Source organism: Lynx canadensis, chromosome C2, assembly GCF_007474595.2.
Source record: "Lynx canadensis isolate LIC74 chromosome C2, mLynCan4.pri.v2, whole genome shotgun sequence".
Classification (NCBI taxonomy): domain Eukaryota; kingdom Metazoa; phylum Chordata; class Mammalia; order Carnivora; family Felidae; genus Lynx; species Lynx canadensis.
The window spans coordinates 71,517,972-71,542,221 of NC_044311.2; the positions used below are offsets into that span (position 1 = coordinate 71,517,972).

Sequence of the window (24,250 nt, forward strand, 5' to 3'; positions counted from 1 at the left end):
GCACATGTGTTTGTGTGCACACACACATCAAATAAAAGCGATACAGGCATGTTATTTAAAGATATGGAAATGAATACTTAGGAGCTACCTCTGGGAACAGAAAATGTGGGTTGACGGCCAGAGGGCTGCTGTTTTGGGAACAAACCGTGTACTTACTTGGTTCCATAGCATAATTTTGATTCTAAAAATATACATAATACCACTCTGTGTAAGTTGTTATTAATGACAGTCCCTAGGAGGACTTGATACTTTCACTAATATTCTGGAAGCTGCAGGGGAGAACTCAGAGCATGGGACTAAGGGAAGAGAGTGCAGATCTAGGTTGTGTCCCAGACAGGATCTGCTCAGAAGGAAGATGATTCAGAGCAGTTAGTTTCCTGTTAGGTTAGAAGAAACTGTAATTTGGAAAACACCACGCTGAATTATATTCACTATTTCTCTTTAGAGCAAAACTCACCAAACAAGAAGCTACTATAGAACTAGATGTTACTCTTCAGAAAACAGGAATGTAAATATGGTTTATGGGCTGGAAACGCACTCACAGGACAAGGACCATGAATGAGAACTGCCAGGTCATCATTCCCCACAGCTCTAAGGAGAGTCCAGGCCTCGACAACTGATAGGAACCTCGTTTCCTAACAAAATCAAAACCTACTGTGGACTTCTTTACTAACCCGCACGATCTCCTTTTAGCGTGTCCCATACGTTACAATTGAAGTCATCATAACCAGCTAACAGGAGGCGCCCACTTTTTGAGAAAGCTACAGAGGTGATTCCACAGATAATATTGTCGTGAGAATACAGCAGTAATTCTTGGTCTGCACGGAGGTCAAAAAGCCGGCAAGTGGCATCATCAGAGCCGGTGGCAAAGGCATATCCATTTGGGAAAAACTAGAAAGAAAAGGAACAAACATTTATTCTGTAAAAGTACACAAAAACCACGTGTTATGGTGGGATGACAGACTCTGGGTAAAACAGACCTAGATTTGAATTCCAACTTGGCTTCTTACCAGGTGAAAAGCTATTGGGCCCTGAAAATTCTTAAACACTTTGGGCCTTGGTTTCAGAGTGTTGGTTAGGATTGAATGAACTAACATGCAAGGTACATGGTTTAGCACATAGCAAGTATTCAGTAAATGCTGGCTCTGTTCCTCCTCCATATGGCTTATTAAAAGATTTAAATCGAACATTACTATTTGTAGAATTTATGTATGTGTACTCTTAAACATTCCAAAATCCCATTAGGAGAAATAAATAGGAAACATTTTACAGCAAAGAACATAAATCATCCCAGCTAGGCTAGGCATAAAGTTAAGCTAGTTAGAAAGCTATGCGTTATTAGTTTGTAAATCCCTTTCTCTCAGAAACCGGCACTACTCAACGTTTTTTTTTGTTTTGTTTTGTTTTTTACAAAGGCTTTTTTCATATACCTGTTGGTCATCTGTATTACTTTCATGAACTGACTTTTCATGATCTTTGCTTATTTTAACTATGCTGTTAGTACTTGAAGGAATTAGATGAATATAAATTTTGTTTTTTGCAAACATTTTACAGTTTTTTTATAGTTTTTTTAAAATATAAAGCAATGTTTTTTTAGCAATATTCACTTTTATGTAGTCAAGTTCATCTTTCCTTTTGAGATTTCCATTATTTTTATGAATAAAGTCCTTTCTCAGGATTATTACCGGATATTCAATTATTTTTTTCTAATTTTTAAAAATAATTTTTCACATCTTAATTTTTATCCATCTGGAATTTGATATACAGCATTCAGTATAAGGATCTAACTTAATTTTCTTAATAGTCAAACAATTGTCCAGCTATTGACTAAATAATTTTACTGATTTTGTTGTCACACCTTTAATTCACTAAACTCTTATATACACAAAAACATTAGTTCTGTCTTTCTTGTACTTATACCACATGGTTTTTTTTAATCATAACTTAATAAATTTTTCTATCTGGTATGGCAAAATACTCATATTACTATGATTCAAATCATTTTATTTTCTCCTTTTTTCTCCCCCCGCCTGAATTTCACAGATATTTGATCAAATTTCTTTTCTTCATATTCCTCTGACTCATCTCAAAAAAAATCCACTTGGGTTTAAACTGAAATTTGTATTAAGCCTAAAAATTAGTTTGAGGAATAAATGATTGGTTTACAATATGCAGTCTTCTCATTCAGTAATAGGGAATTTTATTTACTTTTTAAATGTTTATTTTTGAGTGAGTGAGTGAGTGAGCAGTGGAGGGGCAGAGAGAGAGAAGGAACCACAAGCAGGCTCTGTGCTGTCAGTGAGGACCCCAACACAGGGCTCTATTTTATAAACCATGAGATCACAATCTAAGCTGAAATCAAGAGTCTGATGCTTAACTGACTGAGCCACTCAGGTGGCCCTTATTATTTTTAAGATTTTAAGTAATTTCTATACCCAACATGGGGCTCAAACTCACAACCCCAAGATCAAGTGTCACATGCTCCAAATAAGCCAGTCAGGTGCCCCACGAATATGGAATGTAAAAACCCCCACACTCCCAGATGATGGTGGAGGAAGGGAGTGCTAACAGGTTAACAGGTTCTCAGAAATCAAGTACTTGTATTTTAACAGTAATGTGAAACACTTCACCAAACCCTTACTGCTAGAGGCTAATGGTTTTGACCACTTCCTTCCATTCTACCAGCTAGCAAGATCCTCTGTGTTGTTCCTTTGCTGGAAGTTCAGCAATGCCATTTGCATACATTTATCAGCATGTATGGATTCAACCCTGTTCTCTACCACAGACCAAAACCGAAGCTATAGGGCCTGCACTAAAGGACGCCTAGTAGAGAACACCCAATCAAGACGACCCTTTTGGCTCCGTGTTTGGGGGCCACAGCATGCCAACATTTATGTTCAAGAGACAGGATGACCAGCCATCCCATTTTGCACAGGATAGTCTCTGTTTATGCCCTTCTCCCTGGCAAAATTAATAACTGCACTTTTTCACACTGAAAATTTCACATTTCCCAGTTTGGATGATATATGCTCACTCTACCAATACAATGAACTAGTTTTAACTGCTCTCAGAACTACAGGAAATTAGCCCTTAGGTAAGATAGCCTTTAGAATGACAGGAAATATATAGATATAAATGCATCTGGCAGATTTAATATACACTCAAAAGTGTGTGTGATGTTGGCAGTTCATTTAAGGTGGGTTTTGTGGTGGGGGTTGTTTGTTTTTAAATGGCAGAGAAGAGCTTTCTAGTACTGAATTCTTTGTTTTTTAAGAACGGGTGTTTGGAGGCACCTTGGGTGGCTCAGTCGGTTAAACATTAGACTTTGGCCTTGGCTCAGGTCATGGTCTCAAGGTTCCTGAAATCAAGCCCTGCACTGACTGGGCTCTGCACTAACAGTGCAGACCTGCCTGGGATTCTCTCTCTCCCTCTCCCCCACTTTCCTTTCAAAATAAATAAATAAACTTAAAAAAAAACAAAAACAAATAATGGGTGTTTGCTTTTTATCAGCCAGCTTTCAGTATCCAGAATACTGACAAACTGATATTAGGAAATATATTAACAAAAATTTCCATAATAAATCATTTTTTTAAAAAAATTTTTTTAATGTTTTTTTAATTTATTTTTGAGACACAGAGAGACAGAGCATGAGCAGAGGAGGGGAGGGGCAGAGAGAGAGGGAGACACAGAATCTGAAGCAGACTCCATGCTGAGAGGTCAGCACAGAGCCCGACACAGGGCTCGAACTCACAGACTGTGAGATCAGGACCTGAGCCGAAGTCGAAGTCGGACGCTTAACCGACTGAGCCACCCAGGCACCCCATTAAATCATTCTTATAATTTTTACTTAACATTTTTCTTCTTACTTTGACACATTTTTGGATTTGATTTGCTATAATTTCTCCTAAGATGGTTTTACCTAGTTTTAAGGGGTACCCAGTCTTGTGTTTTGGTGTAAGGGTTATGCTAGTTTGACACAATAAACTGGAAAACTTTGACCCTTTTTCTGTGTTTAGGAACAGATTTAATAGTGCTCAAATTTTCTGTTCCTTCAAATGAAGTATGAATTATTTGCCTAAAACATACATGGGTCTGTAAGTTTTTTTAAAGCTATTTTTTTGTTAAAGAAAATTATCAAGCTATGCAAGTTTTTACTTATTGAGACAGTTTATGGAATGACCATAAGTTATACAGTATATATTTTAAGATTTTCAAAGTCTTTAAAAAATTTTTTAAATAAAACAAAATCTTTTATCTGTGAGTAATATAACCTTTACTATAGTATCTTCATTTTGTATATCTGCAATTTTTATCCTTTTCCTCTTAAGTTTACTAGAGATGTAGGGAGCAAAGTCTTAGATTATCGAATTTTAAAATTTTCTAATAGTTTTCTATTTTTGAAATTTTCTAAATGTTCATTCAAATATTCCTTGAGCACCTACTGTTCTGAGTGCTAGTCAGGTGATATACAGAAGTCAACAAAACGGACAAAAATCTGTCTCCGTGGAGCTTATATTCTTGTGAAGCATACTATAAACACAAAAAGTAAAAAAACAAGCATGTTAGATAAGTACTAAGGAGAAAAAAAATAAAGCAGGAAAAGGGAAAGGGAGCATGGGCAAAAGCTTAGAGTGTCCAGGGAAGGTTTTACTGAGAAGTACTTAGTAAATACACCTCCCCTTGCCCCGTAGGAGGTGAACAATGGGCTTCTGCTGGGAAGCCTGAGGGAGGGGGGAAGCAGTGAAGATGACAGCCCCCATGGGGGAAATGTGGGGGTGGGGGGCATGGAGGCCAGCGTGACTGAGGCAGAGTGAGGACTGGGCAGATCGCAGGAAGAGGTAGGCAGCATGGGTAATGGGTGATCATAGGCCCACAAGCCCTACCTAACAGGCTGATATAAACACCTTGGGACAGTTGTTTCCCAGATTTTAGAAAAGTAATACGCTGTGTATAAAATTCCACTGGGTCCTGAAGTAGTGCACTGTAATAAATAAACACAACAGTGTGTATTGAGTGAGCAACACGGTCAGACTAAGTGGGGTAAGTAGAGACTACATACAAATAGCTCTTTGTCCTTCCAGTGAGGTTCTGCCACAGAGTAAGTCTACACTAAACTGAAGGGAAAGAATGTCTTTCAGAACTTTGCAGATGTGACAGGTGCAGCTGCTCCAGGGCTGGATGGACTGCAGGTAAGGGGCAGAGGGTAGATAACGGAGAGCCTGTTGGTTCGGGTAAAGGCTCTCACTTCAATCCGTATTTCTGCTTTTCTCTTTACCAGCTCCTTCCTCTCACCCTCCTGGTGTGAACTGTTCTTTTTCCTTTTTCCGAAGTCCTGAACTATTCAACCTCAGATTTATTCTTTCTTTTGTGGCCTACTATGTGAATGGTTATCCGTATGGTGCAGAGTGAAGTAAGTGTATTCAGTCAACATTATTAAACAGTATTATTTAATCCTTAGGGTTTTTTTCTTGACTACCTAGGATATCAATACCTCAAAGTTGTATACGAAACTCTCTTACACAATGGTGTTTTGGGTTCATTTCTCCCTTCATTTCTAATGGTTTTGGCTTTATGGGCATTTCAGTGTTATGGCTTCCCTACAGACCATCTCTTATTAACATAAAACTTCTTTAACTTTTGTTTCAATTTTATTTTGTTTAATAGAAATATAGTAATATTACTAACATTTCTTTTAGTTTAAGGTGTGCCCACTTTTTCATTTTTACTGTTAGCCATCCTGGGCCATTTTGTTTTAGATGTAGCTCTTGTAAACACAGAGTTTGACTTACTCTGTATCTTTTAATAGTGGCAACCATACACATGTATTGCCCTGAGTTATTCATATTTGGTCTTAATCTCTTATCCTATGTCATATTTACTGGAATTTTTCTCCCTACATTAAATATGACCTCTGATACTTAAAATTCTTGGGTCACAATATTTCTCCCTCAACACTCAGTGGATATTGTTCAGAAGCCTTTAGGCACTGTCTATTAGGGAAAAGTGTGAGGCTAGCCTGATTTTTTTTTTTTTTTTTGTATCTAGGTAATCTACTTTTTCATTTTGAATATTTCTAGGATTTTTTGGTCCTTATGTTTTGATATTTTAAATTCAAGAGGATGGGTCTATGTTGGTCTTTTAAAATTACTTTCAAGTACTTGGCAAGCCCCTCAAAATTGGTTTCTTTCTTCAGCTCACTTTATGCTTAAAAAATTATTTTTTGGCTATACTTCTGCTTTCAGCCAAAATGGAGTAATGCTGATCACATTTACCCCTATGCTGAAAAAAAACAATTGAAATGGACAACATATATGAAACATGGTTCTAAAGACACTGGATATGAGTCAACAAAGAAGAGTGGTCCCTGAGAGACAAGACACAAATGAGGTAAACTCCATAACTGACCCCCCTTCCTGCCTGGAGAAAGTTTACAGGTCATGGTGCCAGGAAGGGGAACCCAAATGAAGCCTGCTGATGTCCCAGAGTTGAGGAGACAGAGCTAGGAATCCAGGGAGTCCAAGGCAGCTGGAGTACACAGGCCAGAGCACCAGACAGGACACTGCTTCGTAGACAGAAAAGTCAGGAGATGATGAGGGGCCTCTCAAGTACTCAGCTGAAAACTGATCACAGGTGTGTGAGGAAACTATTCAAGCAGGGGAGACACCCATAAAGATAACAGGAAACTGATGCCCACGCAGGGCCAGGAATGATGCTTGTCCAACTGTAGCAAGAGGGAAAACCTCATAATTCACTGGGAAGAGAGAGGTTTTCCCTCACTGGTGGGGCAAACCTAAGCATACACAAAATGCTGCTCTGGTCCCACCTAACAAAACTGAAATGTAAGGCCTGAAAGGATCACACTATTTCCAAATAACTATACCCTAAAACAAAGCAATATTTATATACATAAAAAAATATCCAGCACCCAATAAGGTAAAATTTACAATGTCTGGCTGGCATCTAATGAAAATCAGACATGCCCTCCCCTACTTATGCTCTGTCTCTCTCAAAAATAAACATTAAAAAGAAATTTAAAAAGGGGGGAGGGGCGCCTGGGTGGCTCAGTCAGTTAAGTGTCCAACTTCAGATCAGGTCATGGTCTCATAAGTTCAAGCCCCACATTGGGCTCTGTGCCAACAGCTCAGAGCCTGGAGCTTGCTTCAGATTCTATGTCTCCTTCTCTCTCTCTGCCCGTCCCCCTACTCACTCTCTGTCTCTCTCACTCTCAAAAATAAGTAAACATTAAAAAAAAAATTAAATTAAAAAAAAAATCAGACATACAAAAAAGAAGCTATGACCCACAATTAGAAAAATCATTCAGCTGACACAAACCCAAAAATGTCATGGATGATAGATTAACAGACAAGGATGCAAGCAATGTCTGATTAAAACGTACACCATATGGGCTTAATGGCAGATTAGACACTGCAGAAGAGTAGCAACCTGGACGACCTAGCAACAGAAACTATCCAGAGTGAAAAACAGCAAAAAAGAAGGCTGAAAAATAAAAGTAACACAGCATAAGCGAACTGTGGGAACACTTCAACTGTCTTAATATATATGTATTTGGAGCCCCCAAAGGAGAGGAGACGAAAAATATATTTGAATGATAATGGCTGAAAATTTTCCGATTTTGATGAAAATTGTAACCCACAGATCCAGACACAAGAAATGTGAAGAAAATTACACAAGATACATCATAATAAAGTTGCTTAACCAAAAGAGAAAATATTAAAAGCAGCCAGAGAAAAACAAAGGACACACTGTGTAGAGACCAAATATAAGGATGAAAGCACATTTCATATCAGTACCAACATGGAAAACAATGGAATAACATCTTTATCAAAAGAAAAAAAAAGTGAAAATACCTTTAAAAAATGATGGCAAAATAAAAAAAAAAAAAACTTTTAACGATTTTAAGTTAATCTGCACACCCAACACGGGACTCGAACTCACAAACCTGGGTTCACAGGTCACACGCTCTTCTGACTGAGCCAGCCAGGCACCCCAAAAATATTTTAGACATACAGAAGCCAAAGGACTTTAGCAGATTTACACTATAAGAAATGTTAAAGGAAGCCCTTCAAGAAGAAGGAAAATAGATGAAAATCTGAATCTATAAACAAGACTGAAAACAGAAAATGGTAGCTAGGTAAGTAAACAAAGACTTTATTTTTTAAATGTCCCTTAAAGAGTATCAGCTCCTCAAAGCAAAAGCAGTTATCAATGTACTGTGGAGTTTAAAATATATAAAAGTAAAATTACAACAGCTGCACAAAGGCTGCGAGGGGAAATGGGACTGTTGTTATTACTCAGCCATCAAAAAGAATGAAATCTTGGGATGCCAGGGTAGCTGGGTCAGTTAAGTGTCCGACCCTTGATTTCTTTATTGTAGCTCAGGTCATGATCTCATGGTTCATGGAAATACAGCCCCAGTTTGTGCTCTTGCTCTTTCTCCCTCCCTCCCTCCCTCTCTTTCTCTCTGCCCCTTCCCCAGTTGTGCACATGTGCTCTAAATAAATATATAAACATTAAAAAATAAATAATGAAATCTTACCATTTGCAATGACGTAGTGGAACTAGAGTGTATTATGCTAAGCAAAATAAGTCAGAGAAAGACAAATACCAGACGATTTCACTCATATGTCAAATTTAAGAAACAAAATAGATGGAGGCACCTGGGTGGCTCAGTCAGTTAAGCATCTGACTTCAGCTCAGGTCATGATCCTGTGGTTCACGAGTTCAAGCCCTGCGTTGGGCTCTGTGCTGACAGCTCAGAGCCTGGAGCCTGCTTCAGATTCTGTGTCTCCCTTTCTTTCTGCCCTTCCCTGCTCACACTCTGTCTCTCTCCAAAATAAATAAACATTTAAAAAAACAGACAAAATAGATGAACAGAGGGGAAGAAAAGGAAAAATGAAATAAAAAAAAGAGAGGGAAGCAAACCATAAGAGACTCTTAACTATAGAGAACAAACTGAGGTAGCTGGAAGGTAGGTGGGTTGGGGGATGAGCTAAATGGGTGATGGGAATTAAGGAGGGTGCTTGTTATGATGCACACTGGGTATTGTATGTAACTAATGAATCACTAAATTCTACTCCTGAGGGGCACCTGCTTGGCTCAGTCACTTAAGCATCCAACTTCAGCTCAGGTCACGATCTCAACGGTTTGTGAGTTCGAGCCCCACGTCAGGTTTTGCACTGATAGTGCAGAACCTGCTTCAGATTCTGTTTCCCTCTCCTCTGCCCCTCCCTGGCTTGCTGTCTCACTCTTAAAAAAGAAAGAAAAATTTTTTATAAATTGCAATCATAGTACTTTTGGAAATCCTAGTCACATCTATACAGTTTGGCATCTGACATACATAGAATAATTGTAACTACATATGACTAGTTCATTCTCATATGCACTGGGTACTTATTTGAGCTTAAACTACTTGTGATTACCCGTTTGGAGTTTCTGTTGTTAAAATCATGTTGTAGACTTCAACAGTTTAAATGCACAATAAATTTTCCTTAGAAATTCTATTTACTTACACTGACAGCATTAATATCTGACACATGTCCAGTGAAAGACTGTCTACACATTCCATCTCGAATATCCCATAATTTTGAAGAGGCATCACAAGCACCAGAAACAAAAGTCCTCATGTCAGGACTCAGAGAAAGACTCATCACATCTCCAGAATGCCCAGTGAATGTGGTGGTCTGCTGGGCAGTTTCGATGTCCCACAAAGCACTATAATCAAAAATAAATTATAATAATGACAATTATATCTTGTTCTTATAAGATATAAGACTTATGTAAGACTTATAATTCTTATAAGTAGTTCCTACTACCACCCTCAACCCCCAAATCAGTATTCTTGTGGGCCACACTTACCAAGTTGTATCTCCTGAACTTGTGACAATTTGGCTGTCATCTAAAAATCGACAGCAGGACAAGTAGCCTACAAGCATGAAAGCAACATGTTTTAGGTTGGCTGTGGTTCATGAACTCAATTACCATGTGAAATAGTAATACTATAGATTTTTTAAAATCAATACACAGGCAACAAGTGTTAGTATAATCTGTAGTTCTACTTTTAGTTACTTCAAGTTCTATACTGTCTGCAACTAAATTGTATCAAAAGCTCTGATATTTACTATGTCAATGGCATCTTATTGGACACTCTGAGAATTATAATTAAGGCAAGAGTCCCTTCTGTCTACTAGAATTACCTGAGAGATTCCTTTACACAAATATCTATCATCTATGACAGACTGGGCTGAGTACATAGGGAAATCCTTCAACAATACTGTGAGAAATTAGACCCACCTCAGAGAAGGCTTCATGGGGGGGGGGGGGGGGGGAGAGTGGGTCATGTGAATGCTCAGAATTCACCAGTATTTCAAATATGGAAATGGCAGAAAAATGACATTAGAGATTTTTGTAAAAAAACACGGTCGAGGATTCAGAGAGGCAGAAACCTGGTAAGTGGAAATAAATTCCTTATTAACACCACTAAGCAAATGCTATACACTACTGTATACACACTAGGGTGTACATATTGGCAAATAAAGCAATGCATTATCACATAAAAGTGTTTTACACGGTGTATCTAATACATACTTCCAGTTACATAACTAAGTACAGATGCCAAAATCCCATCATTGTTAGATGGTTGTAGAGAAAACAAAATTATTTTGCTTTCTTTTTATGTTTTTATTAAAGTTATGGTCATCACTTGTATAAGTATAAAGTATGTGTGTTCCTGATTCATAGTAATTTCTACTCTCACTTGACACTCAACCTTCAGCAGCCGAGCACAATCTGTCACTCATTCCCCTTGATCGGTTTGGTTCATTCTTTAGGAGTCCTCCTACTTGGAAGGAAAGGACACTACTTAGTGAAGCTCACCTGTGTGACCTGGTAACTCTCGGCTCACTCTCACGTTTCCCTCTCTGGTTTTTAAGTTATATATAGAGCAGATGTTGTCCAGTCCTCCACATGCAACATAATTACCAGAGGGTGCATAGGCACAGGTCATCACCCAGGAGGACCTCAGAGGAATAGCGTGCATCTGTACAACAAATATAACACACAAAAACTGTTACCAAGATTACAAAAACAGTCCACTTTTCAAACCTATTTACAATGAAGCAAATATTACTAAAAATTAAATGCATCTAAAAATAAGCCGAGGGGCACCTGGGTGGCTTAGCATGGTTAAGCATCTGGCTCTTGATTTCGGCTCAGGCCATGACCTCAGCATCATGGAATCAAGCCCTACATCTGGTTCCATGCTGAGCATGGAGCCTGAGATTCTCTCTCACTCTCCCTTTGTACCTCCCCCACTCAACGCCTGCTCTAAAATAAATAAATAAATAAAAATAAACTGAATTAAAAATGCAATGGTTTAAGCTAACAATGAAAAATACTAATACATACTAAAATACCTATTTTTTTCTGTATTAACCTCAATTCATTCAGATTTAAGTGTTCTCATCAGAAATTCTCTTGGGGTACCTGGGTGGCTCAGTCACTAAGGGTCCAACTCTTGATTTCGGCTCAGGTCATGATCGCACGGTTCATGAGCTAGAGCCCTGTGGTGGGGTCTGCACTGACAGCACGGAGCCTGCTTGGGATTCTCTCTCTCTGACCCTCCCCTAATCGCATGCACACACTCTCTCTCTCTCTCTCTCTCTCTCTGTCTCTCTCTCAATTAATTAATTAATAAACATTAAAAAATTATTATTTTAAAAGAAGCAAGGACACAGGATGTTTCAATATCAATCTACCCATTCAAAATTTTAAATGCAAAATGTTAAAGAATAAAATTCTTTGTTTTGGCAGTAACACTCAAAAGAAGAATTTCCTCCACTATAGCACTGAACGACACAAGTCTCAGAAGCAATTAAAATGGTTCTTCCATGAAAAGATGGCAGTATGTCCTTCTAATAATAGGATATATACTCTGTGCTCAAATTCAAAAAATGGTAATAGTTTGCACTGATCTGCCCACACGATTCTGGTGCCTTGTTACCCAATACCAATTATTTCCAAGTAGGTGGCAAAATTTAGTGTATATGGGAATAGCAAGGCTAAATAGTCCAGAGAATCAACACATTGTATTATTACTATTATGTTCTTATTTAAATCTAAAATATCTTTAAAACTCTATTTTTGTTCTAGGAAAATATAGTTGAAAGACATGCTGGATGGGTTGATTAATATAGAAAAACTGTTACAAATCTGTCTTGCTAGCTTTAAAATCTCAACCAGACTGAAGCTGTTTGTTTCACAAAACTGTACTTTTAAAACTTTAGTAAAAATAGTGATCTAAGTATATATAGAATCTAACAGGTATTTGATGTAAGTTTTCCTGAAGCTTTTCCCCTACCACTCCACACTTTTTCATCAAGGATTCCTTCCAATGGACAAAACAGCAAGACCCCCTGGGGTCTGCCAAAAGATGGGAAGAAGTTGTAATCTAGAAGATGTAATCCACCTCTAATCTACTGCATCTTCTGAGCACTCCAGAAACAAAAATCAATGCCTAGAGTACCAAAGAAAGGGTTCACAGTAGCATTCTGGCACACCCACAACTAGAAACAAAAATCTCAGGGTCATTGCCACATTAGGAAATGGGAATTAAAAAAAAAAAAAAAATCATTTACAGGGGCACCTGGCTGGCTAAGTCAGAAGAGCATATAACTATTATTTACTTATTTTTTTTTTTATTTTTTTTCAACGTTTATTTATTTTTGGGACAGAGAGAGACAGAGCATGAACGGGGGAGGGGCAGAGAGAGAGGGAGACACAGAATCGGAAACAGGCTCCAGGCTCCGAGCCATCAGCCCAGAGCCCGACGCGGGGCTCGAACTCGTGGACCGCGAGATCGTGACCTGAGCCGAAGTAGGACTCCCAACTGACTGAGCCACCCAGGCGCCCCTACTTATTTATTTTTTTAAGAGCATCCAACTTTTGATCTCGAGGTCATGAATTCGAGCCCCAAACTGGGTGTAGAAATTACTGAAATAAATAAAACTTAAGAAATAAAATAAAAAAATCACTTATATTTAAAACTGATGCACATTCTTTTCTAATATTCAAATACAAAATATGAGACTCAAGTAAAACACACTGAACAATATTCCTGCGGTTGTCCTTGGGAACATAAAAGGGCTTAATATTAAAAACAAACACTAAGCCCAAAGAGAGGAACTAGATTAAAATAGAGAAAATAAATTTATCTTTGAAGGAAATTAAAGTCTGAAGTAACAAATAAAGGAAAAAACTGTTGGACACCAAGCCAAATAAAAGGTTATTTAATCACTCTCTTAAGAAATCCTACCTTATTTGTTGTATAGCTATCCCAAATAATTAATTTTCCATCTTGAGAAGCACTGACGAGTAACCTATAGGAACAAACACAAAAATAATTTGACACTTAGAAGAAAAAAATAGTTTAGTCATGCACTGCATTAATGTAGAACACTTCAGAAAAGAAAAATACAATTTTTCTAGTTAAAAACTTGATACCAGAAAATATCCTGTCAAATTTATTCTGCATGCCAAAGTTTTCAATAAATACAATTGAGTAAAATTTAAACATTTTAAAAATGTCTGATTACGATTAAACTTTTTTTTTAATGATTCAACTTTTTTATTGCAACATTCTAGTTCCTATTCAAGATTCTGAAGATATTAGCTTACTGATTATTTACAGACTTTAAAGACAACTGAGTAGATATAAGCCTAACAACCATATTTCACTTCATACAAAAATCTCAACTCAGAGCCTGTGAATGCAACGCAGAATTACAGGTGTGGTGCAGGATATGCCACCCGCCCTTGAGGTCTCTAGCATCTAGCAGAGAAGAAGATACTTACACATGTTCACAATAAATTAAGTGAAAATTGTCAGAGGGGTGGTATATAATCAATGCCACAGAAAAACAGAAGAGGGCCAAATAAGTGCTGGTTGAGTTAATCAAGTAGTCTTGCTAAAAAGAATGCACGATGAAAAATGGAATTCTGAGAGCTAAAGGCAGAGAAAAGTCTATATTCTGTGAGGAGGCTATGTTCAATGACAAAAGGTAGAAAAATACAGTGTTTCAAGAACTGAATTTTCCAGTTGCAGAGAGTGTGTGAGAAATGGGTATAACAGGTGAGAAAAGCAGACTGGGCTTCAACTGCAGAAGGCTTTGTTTGCTGGCTAAATAAGAACTCTAAGTAACTATTAGTTATTGAACTTCTTGTTTTCCTTTGGAAATTTTTCACTATGGTATAAAATTTAAAAGATACAAAAAAAAAAAAAAATCCAGTGACAAAAAGTCACCTTCCTATCCCTGTCACCAACCCACCCAGATCCCTCCTTCCCCACAGATATATAACATTAGCAGGATTTTATGTAGCAACTGCAGCAAATTCTTTATGAAAGGGAAGATCTAACTTTAGGACGCAAGACAGAACCAGAAATAGATTCTGTAAAAATCAATTGGCATCTGGAGCACCTGGGTGGCTCAGAAGGTTAAGCGTCCAACTCTTGATTTCAGCTCTGGTCATGATCTCATGGTTTGTGACATTGAGCCCTGCATCAGGCTCTGCACTGACAGCAGGGAACCTGCTTGGGATTCGTTCTCATTTTTCTCTCTCTCTAAATAAACTTAAAAAAAAAAAATCAATTGGCCTCATCAGCATCGTGGTGAGAAGAACTATTAAGTGATGAACTGATAAAGACAGGTTCCTTGATGTTTTTCTATGAAGAGTAATAGTCTTGAGAAATTCTGAGGAAAGTAATTTATTCAAGTAATTATTTCAAGTGATTATATTTTGAGTGAAAAGTTCACTGAAGCAATGGGCAGACTTTTTTTTTTACCTTAAACTTCTTTAAGAAAAACAGTAAAACATTTGGCCTAACTTTATGCCTGCCACCTGTCCATTATTTATTTTTCCCCCTCCTAGGAGGCACTTTTTTTTTTATAGAGAGAGTGACAGAGTGACAGAGACACAGAGTGACAGAGACACAGAATCTTAAGCAGGCTCCACACTCAGCACAGAGCCCAGAGCCTGATGTGTGGCTTGATCTCACGACTCTGAGATCACGACCTGGGCTGGAATTGAGAGGCGATTGTTTAACCAACTGAGTCATCCAGTCACCCCATAGGAGGCACATTTCTATAATACTGTACCCAGGGGCGCCTGGGTGGCTCAGTCAGTTGGGTGTCTGACTTCAGCTTGGGTCATGATCTCACAGTCCGTGGGTTCGAGCCCCACATCGGGCTCTGTGCTGGCAGCTCAGATCCTGGAGCCTGCTTCGGATTCTGTGTCTCCCTCTCTCTGCCCCTCCCCTGCTCATGCTCTCTGTCTAAAAAATAAAAACATTAAAAAAATAATAATAAATATAATACTGTACCCAAGTATCCCATTTACACTGAGATATGCCAAGAAACAGGAAGACACCTGAAGTAGGCACAACCTTTTTAGTTTCTCCTGGGAAAGCATAAATGTGCAGCTTCTATTAAAAAATAATTTCTTGGGGCACCTGGGTGGCTCAGTTAGCTAAGCGCCTAACTCTTGATTTCAGCTCAGGTCATGATCCCATGGTTTGTGAGATCCACCTCTGCATCAGGCTCGCACTAACAGCATGGAGCCTGCTTGGGATTCGCTCTCTCCCTCTCTCTCTGCCCCTCCTCTGCTCACGCACGCTCTCTCAAAATAAGTAAACTTAAGAAAATAATTTTTTAGTTGGGACTTTTCCCAATGAGATTGATCAAATCAAAGAAACAAGTCAACCACTATGACAGCAGGCTGATCTGCAATTGTAGTTATTCTGAAAGCCTATGACCAACCATCCAATGCAAACCAGACAGCAGCCATGTATGTGTGCACACATACACATGCACTTGCATACTGGGGTTAGGGAAACAGAAGATGTATGAGTGTACTTGTATTATGTAATTCCATCTTTTGTTATTTTTAGGTAGTAATTATAGCAATATACAGTAACTTGTACATAGCAATAATATTCAAATATTGCCTATTAACTGAAATTAAGATCAATATACAGTGAAGCTGCCTTTGGCACATTAAGAAAAACAGTAATAATAATACACTGCAAAGCAACGAAATCCTAACCATTTTACATGGATCATCTGATAAAGGAGATTTTTCAGAGGTAAACTTATTTTCCATATTAAAGGCTTCAAAACATTTCAAGTGTCAATGAATGATTTTTAGTAAAAGCCAAATGTTCATATTTGAAGCATTTTCTATAAACACCTCATAATATTGCTTGTTTTAAAACAAAGAAAATGCAAATGAGGAATCTTAATGAAAATAATTCCAATAGTTGGATGATGCCAGGTACAAACCTTGAATCGTATCCCCAATGCATCGCATAGATTTTAGCTAGGTGACCCCTCAGCGTACGTCTCGTTCGCATCTGTATTCGACCCACGGAATCCATATTTGATGTGATCTTTAGAAAGCACCAAGAATGTTATTCTCTACCTTAGATGTAGCTCAGAAAATAAGGTAGAAACAATAGGCATAAGACATAAAACAAACTGATAGCAACTGAAGGTAGTTTAAATAATTCCAGAGTCATTATAGATATAGGATGAGTAAATTGAAGAAAAAGTATGATTTGAAATTATCCTATTGACACACCTTCCAGTGAGAATATCTACTACAGACTATCAACTGTTAAAAAGAAGAGACATACCTCCCAACTTTAGTAAAAAAAACAGCAACAAATAAAAATCAAATGATCAAATGAAACATGTATAATTTTAACTGTCTATAGGAAAGCAAGCTTTAGCATACATTTCCTTAATAAAAATTATCAGTATTAGTTAAGCTAATGAAACCTTCCTAAGAGTTTATGTCAAAAAAAAAAAAAAAAAAAGTTAATCAGGGCATATCAAAACGAGTCAGAAGCTAACCTAAAAAATACATATGAATCTACATGTTTTTATACTATTTATTTTTCCACAGTCTTCTATTTTAACAAGTATGCTTTAAATAGCATATATACAGCATCTGACAAATTACAAAGTGTTTTTAAATAGAGATCTCATTTTTTTCAATTAAATACTCACAAATACCATCTACATGTCATTTGTATCAGTGTTAAGCTATTTCATGTGAATTACTAAAATGAAGAAAAAAAATAACTTTACCTGAATAAGTGTTGCATCATTACATGCTTTCCTGGCATCCTGAAAGATGATTATAATACATTTAAACATAGAAATCTCTGAATAGGATTTAAAATGCTATTTTTCATTGAAAATGTAGACTTACAAATATACCTTTTACTGTACCACATGATCTTTACTTAAAATTCAGTGGTCAGTACATTCACAATGTTGTGCAACTGCCACCATCAATTCCAGAACATTTATCATTAAAACAAACAAAAAAACCCCGTGCTTCCCAATTCTCTCATCCCTTGATAATCACTAGTTTACTTTCTATCTCTATGGACTGCCTATTCTGGACATTTCGTATAAATGGAATCCTAGAATATGACCTTTTGTCTGGCTTCTTTCACTTAATGTAGGTTTTCAGGGTACCTCCATATTGTGGTGCATCAGTACTCCATTTCTTTTTATGGCTGAGTAATATTCCACTGTATGGACTTATCCCACTGTTTATCCATTAACTGATGGACATTTACGTTTCCATTTTTTGGTTTTTAATGAATAACGATGCTGTGGACATTCACATACAAGTTGTGTGTACACGTTTTCAATTCTTCTGGGTATATACCTAGGAATGGCAGGTGATATGCTAACTCTAATTTTTTAATCAAATGTCAAACTGTTTTTATCACAGCAGCTGTACCATTTTACATTCCAACCAGGAATGTATTAGGAGCTTTCCAATTTCTTCACATCCTCACCAATACTGTTCTCTTTATTATTATAGACATTTTCATGGTTGTGAAGTAGTAGTATCTTACTATAGTTTTTATTTGCATTTCCCTAATGATTAGTAATGGTGAGCATCTGCACATATGCTCATTGGCCATTTGTAGATCTTTGGAGAAATGTCTATTCAAATCCTTTGCCCATTTTTTTTTTAATTTTTTTAACGTTTATTTATTATTGAAAGAGTCAGAGCGTGAGCAGGGGAGGGGCAGAGAGAGAGGGAGACACAGAATATGAAGCAGGCTCCAAGGCTCCGAGCTGTCAGCACAGAGCCCGACACGGGGCTCAAACCCACAAACCGCGAGATCATGACCTGAGCCGAAGTCAGACGTTTAACCGACTGAGCCACCCAGGCGTCCCCCCTTTGCCCATTTTACAATTATGTTATTGTTGAGTTGTAGGAGTTCTTTATATACATTCTGGGTACTAGACCTTTATCAGATATAGGATTTGCAACTATTCTACAGAATATAGTATTCTATACTATAAATTATTCTCACATTCTGTAGACTGTCTTTTCATTTTCTTCATTACTGTCCTTACATACAAGTTTTTCATTTTGATGAAGTCTGATTTATCGATTTCTTCCATTGCTTAGGCTTTCAGTGTCATATTCAACTGCTGCCAGGGGCACCTGGGTGGCTCAGTTGGTTAAACGTCTGACTTTGGCTCAGGTCATGACCTCACGGTTTGTGAGTTCAAGCCCTGCATCAGGCTCTGTGCTGACAGCTCAAAGCCTGGAGCCTGCTTCAGATTCTGTGTCTCCCTCTCTGGCCCTCCTCCACTCATGCACGCTCGCTTTCTGTCTCAAAATAAATAACAAAAACATTAAAATTTAAACTATTGCCTAATCCAAGGTCACAAAGATTAACAGCTATGCTTAGTTCTAAGAATTTTATACTTTTAGCGTTTATATTTAGGTACCATTTTCAGTTAATTTTTGTAAATGGTTTGAGGTAGGAGTCCAAATTCATTCTTCTGCATGTGGATACCCAGTTGTTCCAGCACCATCTGTTGGAAAGACTATTCTTTCTCTCTCAAATGGCCTTGTTATCCTCGTTGAAAATCAATCGGCCCTAGATAAATGGGTTCATTTAAGGACTCTCAATTCTATTCCATTGCGCAAATATACTTTTGGTTTATGATTAAAAGATTTTAAATTGTATCCCCATGAGTAAAAATGAACTAGGTTGGTTTAATAAGCCCAGAGTATCCTGAGTTATATTTATTACTAAGCTTCAGCAAAAAGGTTCAGGGTTCCCTTTTGGTTTGTTCTGGCATTTAGAAGTTGAGGTGATGGGAAGGATATTTATAGCATAACCCAGGTCATTTCAGAAGTATTTTTTAATGTCTACAACACATCTTTAAAATGCTTAGTATCTATATACAGCATACTTGCAATTAGGAATAAAATAATTTAGCTCCAATATGAAGATAGGATACATCAAGAAAATAATTTATGTTAATAAGGACAGCTGATACTGAGTCACATCTATATTTTTATATTAATAGCAAGGCCCTTCTATGTAAGCAGATGTTTATGCTTAAGCATTATATGATAGCATTTCAAAATGACCTTAAATATGAAGGAAATTATCAAAAAGAAGATGGTGAAACAGGAATCAATATGACAAAATAACATTTACTAAGCAACAAAATGTTTTCAAAGGAGTTTCCCAACAAATTTAGAGGATTCATATACATGGGAAAATCAGAAGCACAATTCTTCCTACTAGACTTGAAACTGTTTTTTCCTCTCAAAAATTAGGGTAGTATCCTCTTTCAACTGCTTTTCCCTACTGAGCTTAGTCGACTCCTGTGCAAAGAGGCAGCACATGGTATTTGCTGAATAAATGCCCCAAATGGACAACTCGTTCCAGTCAGCCAAGGGGAAAATGCCTGCCTCTGCTTGCAGCAAAGACCAGATGGAACACAGGATCCTTTTAGCTGCCCTTTCAACCTATTTATAACACTTAGAATATCTCTATGTAAGGATGTTCTTAAGCAGTTACACAAACACATGATTTGATTCTCTCATTCGTAGTCAAATTGTGGGCTGAGAAACTTCATTTGGCAAGGAATAATTTAGTCCATTTTCCGACAATGAAAAGAATTTCCAGAAAGGATAGTGATGGCCTGAGCCATGTTCCAAAAATGGTAGAGTCCAAGACTATATTCTAAAAACAGGGTTCTCTGATTTTAAGCTTTATGAAAATCCTTGCTTAGGTCGTCTTTCTTAATTCAGTCATTCAGTAAAAAAAAAAAATCCATTGAACACTGTGTCAGGTACTATTCTGGGCACCACAGTTACAGCAGCAGACAAAACAAAAATCCTGGCCCTCCTACAGGGCTTGTAATATTAACAGCACAATTAAACTGCACATGAAAATTACTAAATAGTGCAAATCAGTAAAAATCAAAATGTTGGAATATAAGCATACTACAAATAACAGTTACTTGCCAATCACGCGAAGACTATTCACATTCAGAGAACTTACTCTTATGAACACTTATCCATTATAAAACTGAATATAAAATTATTCCAAATAAAGGCTGAAATTCATATTGTCTACCGTAATACAAGACATCTTTGTACAAGAGAAAAGCGATATATTTCCCACTCCGAGTAACAAAGGAAAAATCTGTTTTTCTGTTTTTTAATCGGTTTTTAATTTAAAATAAATCATATTGCATAAAATTGCATACATTTCTATTGTGTCATGTGTTTATACCATACTTAAGTATACTGTTAGCTAATATTTCTAGAAGTGAGGGGGAAAACAAGAGGGAAGGTCTTTAAATATAACATGTCATGATTTTGTCACCTTACATACATGTGGTTACTTGAAATCACAGGAGATGATTCAGTGAGCACCTGCACCCATGCAATTGTGTTTGGGAGGCTGGTGAGATATGAAGGGGATTAAGGCACAGAATTCTCCAACCAAGTACAAGTAGCAGAGGCAAATGTGCACAAGGAGCTATATAAAACAAGGCCAGCTGTGATCAGCCCTATAACACAAGTCCAAAGTGCTACAGGAGTAAGGCCTTCCCACTTATTAGTAAGTTCTTTCCATGTCATTCCACTTATTTTTTTAAAAAAATTTTTTTTCTTTTTTTCAATGTTTTTATTTATTTTGGGGACAGAGAGAGACAGAGCATGAACGGGGGAGGGGCAGAGAGAGAGGGAGACACAGAATCGGAAACAGGCTCCAGGCTCTGAGCCATCAGCCCAGAGCCTGACGCAGGGCTCGAACTCACGGACCGCGAGATCGTGACCTGGCTGAAGTCGGACGCTTAACGGACTGCGCCACCCAGGCGCCCCTCCATGTCATTCCATTTAATTGTCTCCACCAACCTTTGCTTTACAGCAAAGCTACCAAGCATCAAAGAAGTTAAACTTGCTCAAGGCCACAGAATAATTAAAATGTGAAGCCCATGCACTTTCAACCACGCCATGAGGCCTTCCAATAAATGGGAGAATAAATCCAACTGGAGGACTCTGGTGAGTCTTTTCAGATGATGGGGACTCAATGAACTGGAGTCATAGGAGCAAAACTGGAGCAAAGATAGCATAATTCTAGGCAAAGGAAACAACTTGTAAAAGGGCGATAAACTGGGAAAGAGCAATGCACGTTCAGAAACTGGCCACCAGAAATATATGGCTACAACACAGGATGTAGAGCAGGATGTTGGTACAGACTGCAGAGCTGGGAGGCAGTGCAGCAGTGGTGTTGGGGGCACAGGCTCTGGCACCAAAATATACCTGAACTGAATCCTGAATCTGGACTTCAAAAAATCTGGACGAGCAGTTGTGTTACCTTGGCAAATTATTTAATCTCACTGAGGATCATTTTCCTCAGCTGTAAAACAAAGCAACACCATCTACCTCACAGGGTTGCTATGAGGATTAAGTGAGATCAACATGTGACCGTGTGCCTGGCCGATCATTCCAGACAAGGACACCACAAGAAAATTACAGGTCACTATCTCTGATGAACACAGATGTAAAACCTCAATAAAATATTAGCAAACCAAATTCAACAATACATTAAAGCAATCACACACCATAATCAAGTCGGACTTATATCAGGGATGCAAGGATGGCTCAACATCCACAAATCAATGTGACATAGTACATTAACAAAATGAAAGATAAAAACTGTATGATCATCTCAGTAGATGAAGAAAAGGCATTTGACAAAATGCAGTATCCATTTATGATAAAAACCCTCAACAAAGGTGGGTATAAAGGAAATGTACCTCAACATAATAAAGGTCATAAAGGACAAGCTGATAACATCATACTCAACAATGAAAAGCTGAAAGCTTTTCCTCTGACATCAGGAACAAGACAAGGATCCCCACACTTCCCACTTTAATGTTACTGGAAATCCTTGCCGGAGCAATTAGGCAAGAAAAAGGAAATAAAGGCATCCAAATTGGAAAGGAAGAAATAAAGCTGTCACTATCTGCAGATGATATATTATATATAGGAAACCCTAAAGACTTCACTAATAAACCGTTAGAAATAAATTCAGTAAAGCTGCAACACATACAAAACATACAAGAATCTATTGTGTTCCTATACACATATAATTAACTGTCAGAAAGATATCAAGGGAACAATCCCAGTTACAACTGCATCAAAAGGAATAAAATACCTAGGGATAAATTTAACCAAGGAGGTGAAAGACCTGTGTATTGAAAATAGAAAAAAATGAAAGAAACTAAAGACACAAATCAATGGAAAGCCATTCTATTCTAGTGGATTGAAGGAATATTGTTAAAATGCCCATACTACTGAAAACAAGCTATAGATGCAATGCAATCCCTATCAAAATTCCACAAAATACATTTTCCACAAAAATACAAATAATCCTAAAATCTGTATGGCTATTTAGGGTCTTTTGTGGTTTCAAAGAAAATTTGAGACAAAAGAACAAAACTGGAGGCATCATGCTCTCTGATTTCAAATTACATTACAAAGCCACAGTAACCAAACAGTATTGTACTGGCATAAAAATGAACATATGGATCAATAGAACAGAGAAACCAGGAATATACCCATGCATATGTGGTCAATTTATGACAACAGGGGAAAGATGGTCTCTTCAATAGTGTTGGAAAAACTGGAGAGCCCCAAGCAGAAGAATGAAACTGTACCACTATCTTACACCATACACAAAAATAAATTCAAGACAGATTAAACCCTTGAATACCTGAAACCATAAAAGCCCTAGAAGGAAACATAGGTGGTAAGCTCCTTGACATCTGTCTTGGTGATGATTTTTTGGATTGGACACCCAAAGCAATGACAACAAAAGCAAAAATAAACAAGTGGGTCTATATCAAACCAAAAAGCTTCTGCACAGCAAAGGAAATCATCAATAAAATGAAAAAGCAACCTACTGGAAGGGAGAGAATATTTGTAAATCCTGTATCTGATAAGGGGTTAAGATCCAAAACAAAGAACTTGGACAACTCAAAAGCAAAACAATCCAATTTAAAAAAATGGAAAAATATACCATGCCCATGGATTGAAAGAATACTGTTAAAATGTCCATACTACCCAAAGCGATCTACAGATTCAATGCAATCCCCAGGCAAACACTAATAGCATTTTTCACAGAACCACAACAAATTATCCTAAAATCCATATGGAACCACAAAAGACCCTGAATAGCCAAAGCTGAATAGCCAATCTGAGAAAGAACAAAGCTGGAGGTATCACAATTCCAGATTTCAAACCATACTACTAAGCCACAGTAATCAAAACAGTATGGTACTGACACAACAATAGACACACAGATCAACAGAACAGGACAGAGCCCTGATATAAATGTATGTTTATACGGCCAATTAGTCTATGACAAAGGATGCAATGGGGGGGGGGGGGTGACAGTCCTTAAATAAATGGAGTTAGGAAAACTGGACATTTACATGCAAAAGAATGAAACTGGACCACTTTACACCACAAACAAAAATAAACTCAAAATGGAGTAAAGACCTAAACGTGAGACCTGAAACCATAAAACATAAAACACCTTAAAAAACAAAACAAAACAAAAGAATAACCAGGGGTGCCTGGGTGGTTCAGTTGGTTAAGCACTCAACTTTGGCTCAGGTGATGGTCTTGTGGGGAATCTGAGCCCCATGTTTGGCTGTGTGCTGACAGCTCAGAGCCTGGGGCCTGCTTCAGATTCTGTGTCTCCCGGTCTCTTCCCCTCCCCGCCTCGTGCTCGCTCGCGCTCTCTCTCTCTCTCTCTCTCAAACAACAAAAAACCTTAGCAACATATTTTTGAATAGGTCTCCTCAGGCAAGGGAAACAAAAG

At 37.6% G+C, this 24,250-nt stretch overlaps 2 protein-coding genes across 3 annotated transcripts in view; one reads left to right on the plus strand and one right to left on the minus strand.

Annotated features, from left to right (window-relative positions):
• MFN1 (mitofusin 1) overlaps nucleotides 1-7,048 on the plus strand; it is a 50,735-nt gene extending 43,687 nt beyond the window's left edge. The window contains exons 18-19 of the transcript XR_003971969.2: nucleotides 5,082-5,189; nucleotides 6,243-7,048. The gene's annotated coding sequence lies outside the window, so the exon portion shown is untranslated. The remainder of the gene's footprint in view (nucleotides 1-5,081; nucleotides 5,190-6,242) is intronic.
• GNB4 (G protein subunit beta 4) overlaps nucleotides 1-24,250 on the minus strand; it is a 58,917-nt gene that overhangs the window by 4,602 nt on the left and 30,065 nt on the right. Inside the window, exons 3-9 of one of the 2 annotated variants that reach the window (XM_030330556.1) lie at nucleotides 17,163-17,201; nucleotides 16,353-16,459; nucleotides 13,331-13,394; nucleotides 10,894-11,056; nucleotides 9,877-9,943; nucleotides 9,531-9,732; nucleotides 675-891 (exon numbers count right to left, since the gene is read on the minus strand). In XM_030330556.1, the coding sequence (XP_030186416.1) occupies nucleotides 675-891; nucleotides 9,531-9,732; nucleotides 9,877-9,943; nucleotides 10,894-11,056; nucleotides 13,331-13,394; nucleotides 16,353-16,459; nucleotides 17,163-17,201 (859 nt within the window). The remainder of the gene's footprint in view (nucleotides 1-674; nucleotides 892-9,530; nucleotides 9,733-9,876; nucleotides 9,944-10,893; nucleotides 11,057-13,330; nucleotides 13,395-16,352; nucleotides 16,460-17,162; nucleotides 17,202-24,250) is intronic. The other variant, XM_030330557.1, reaches the window with a different exon arrangement.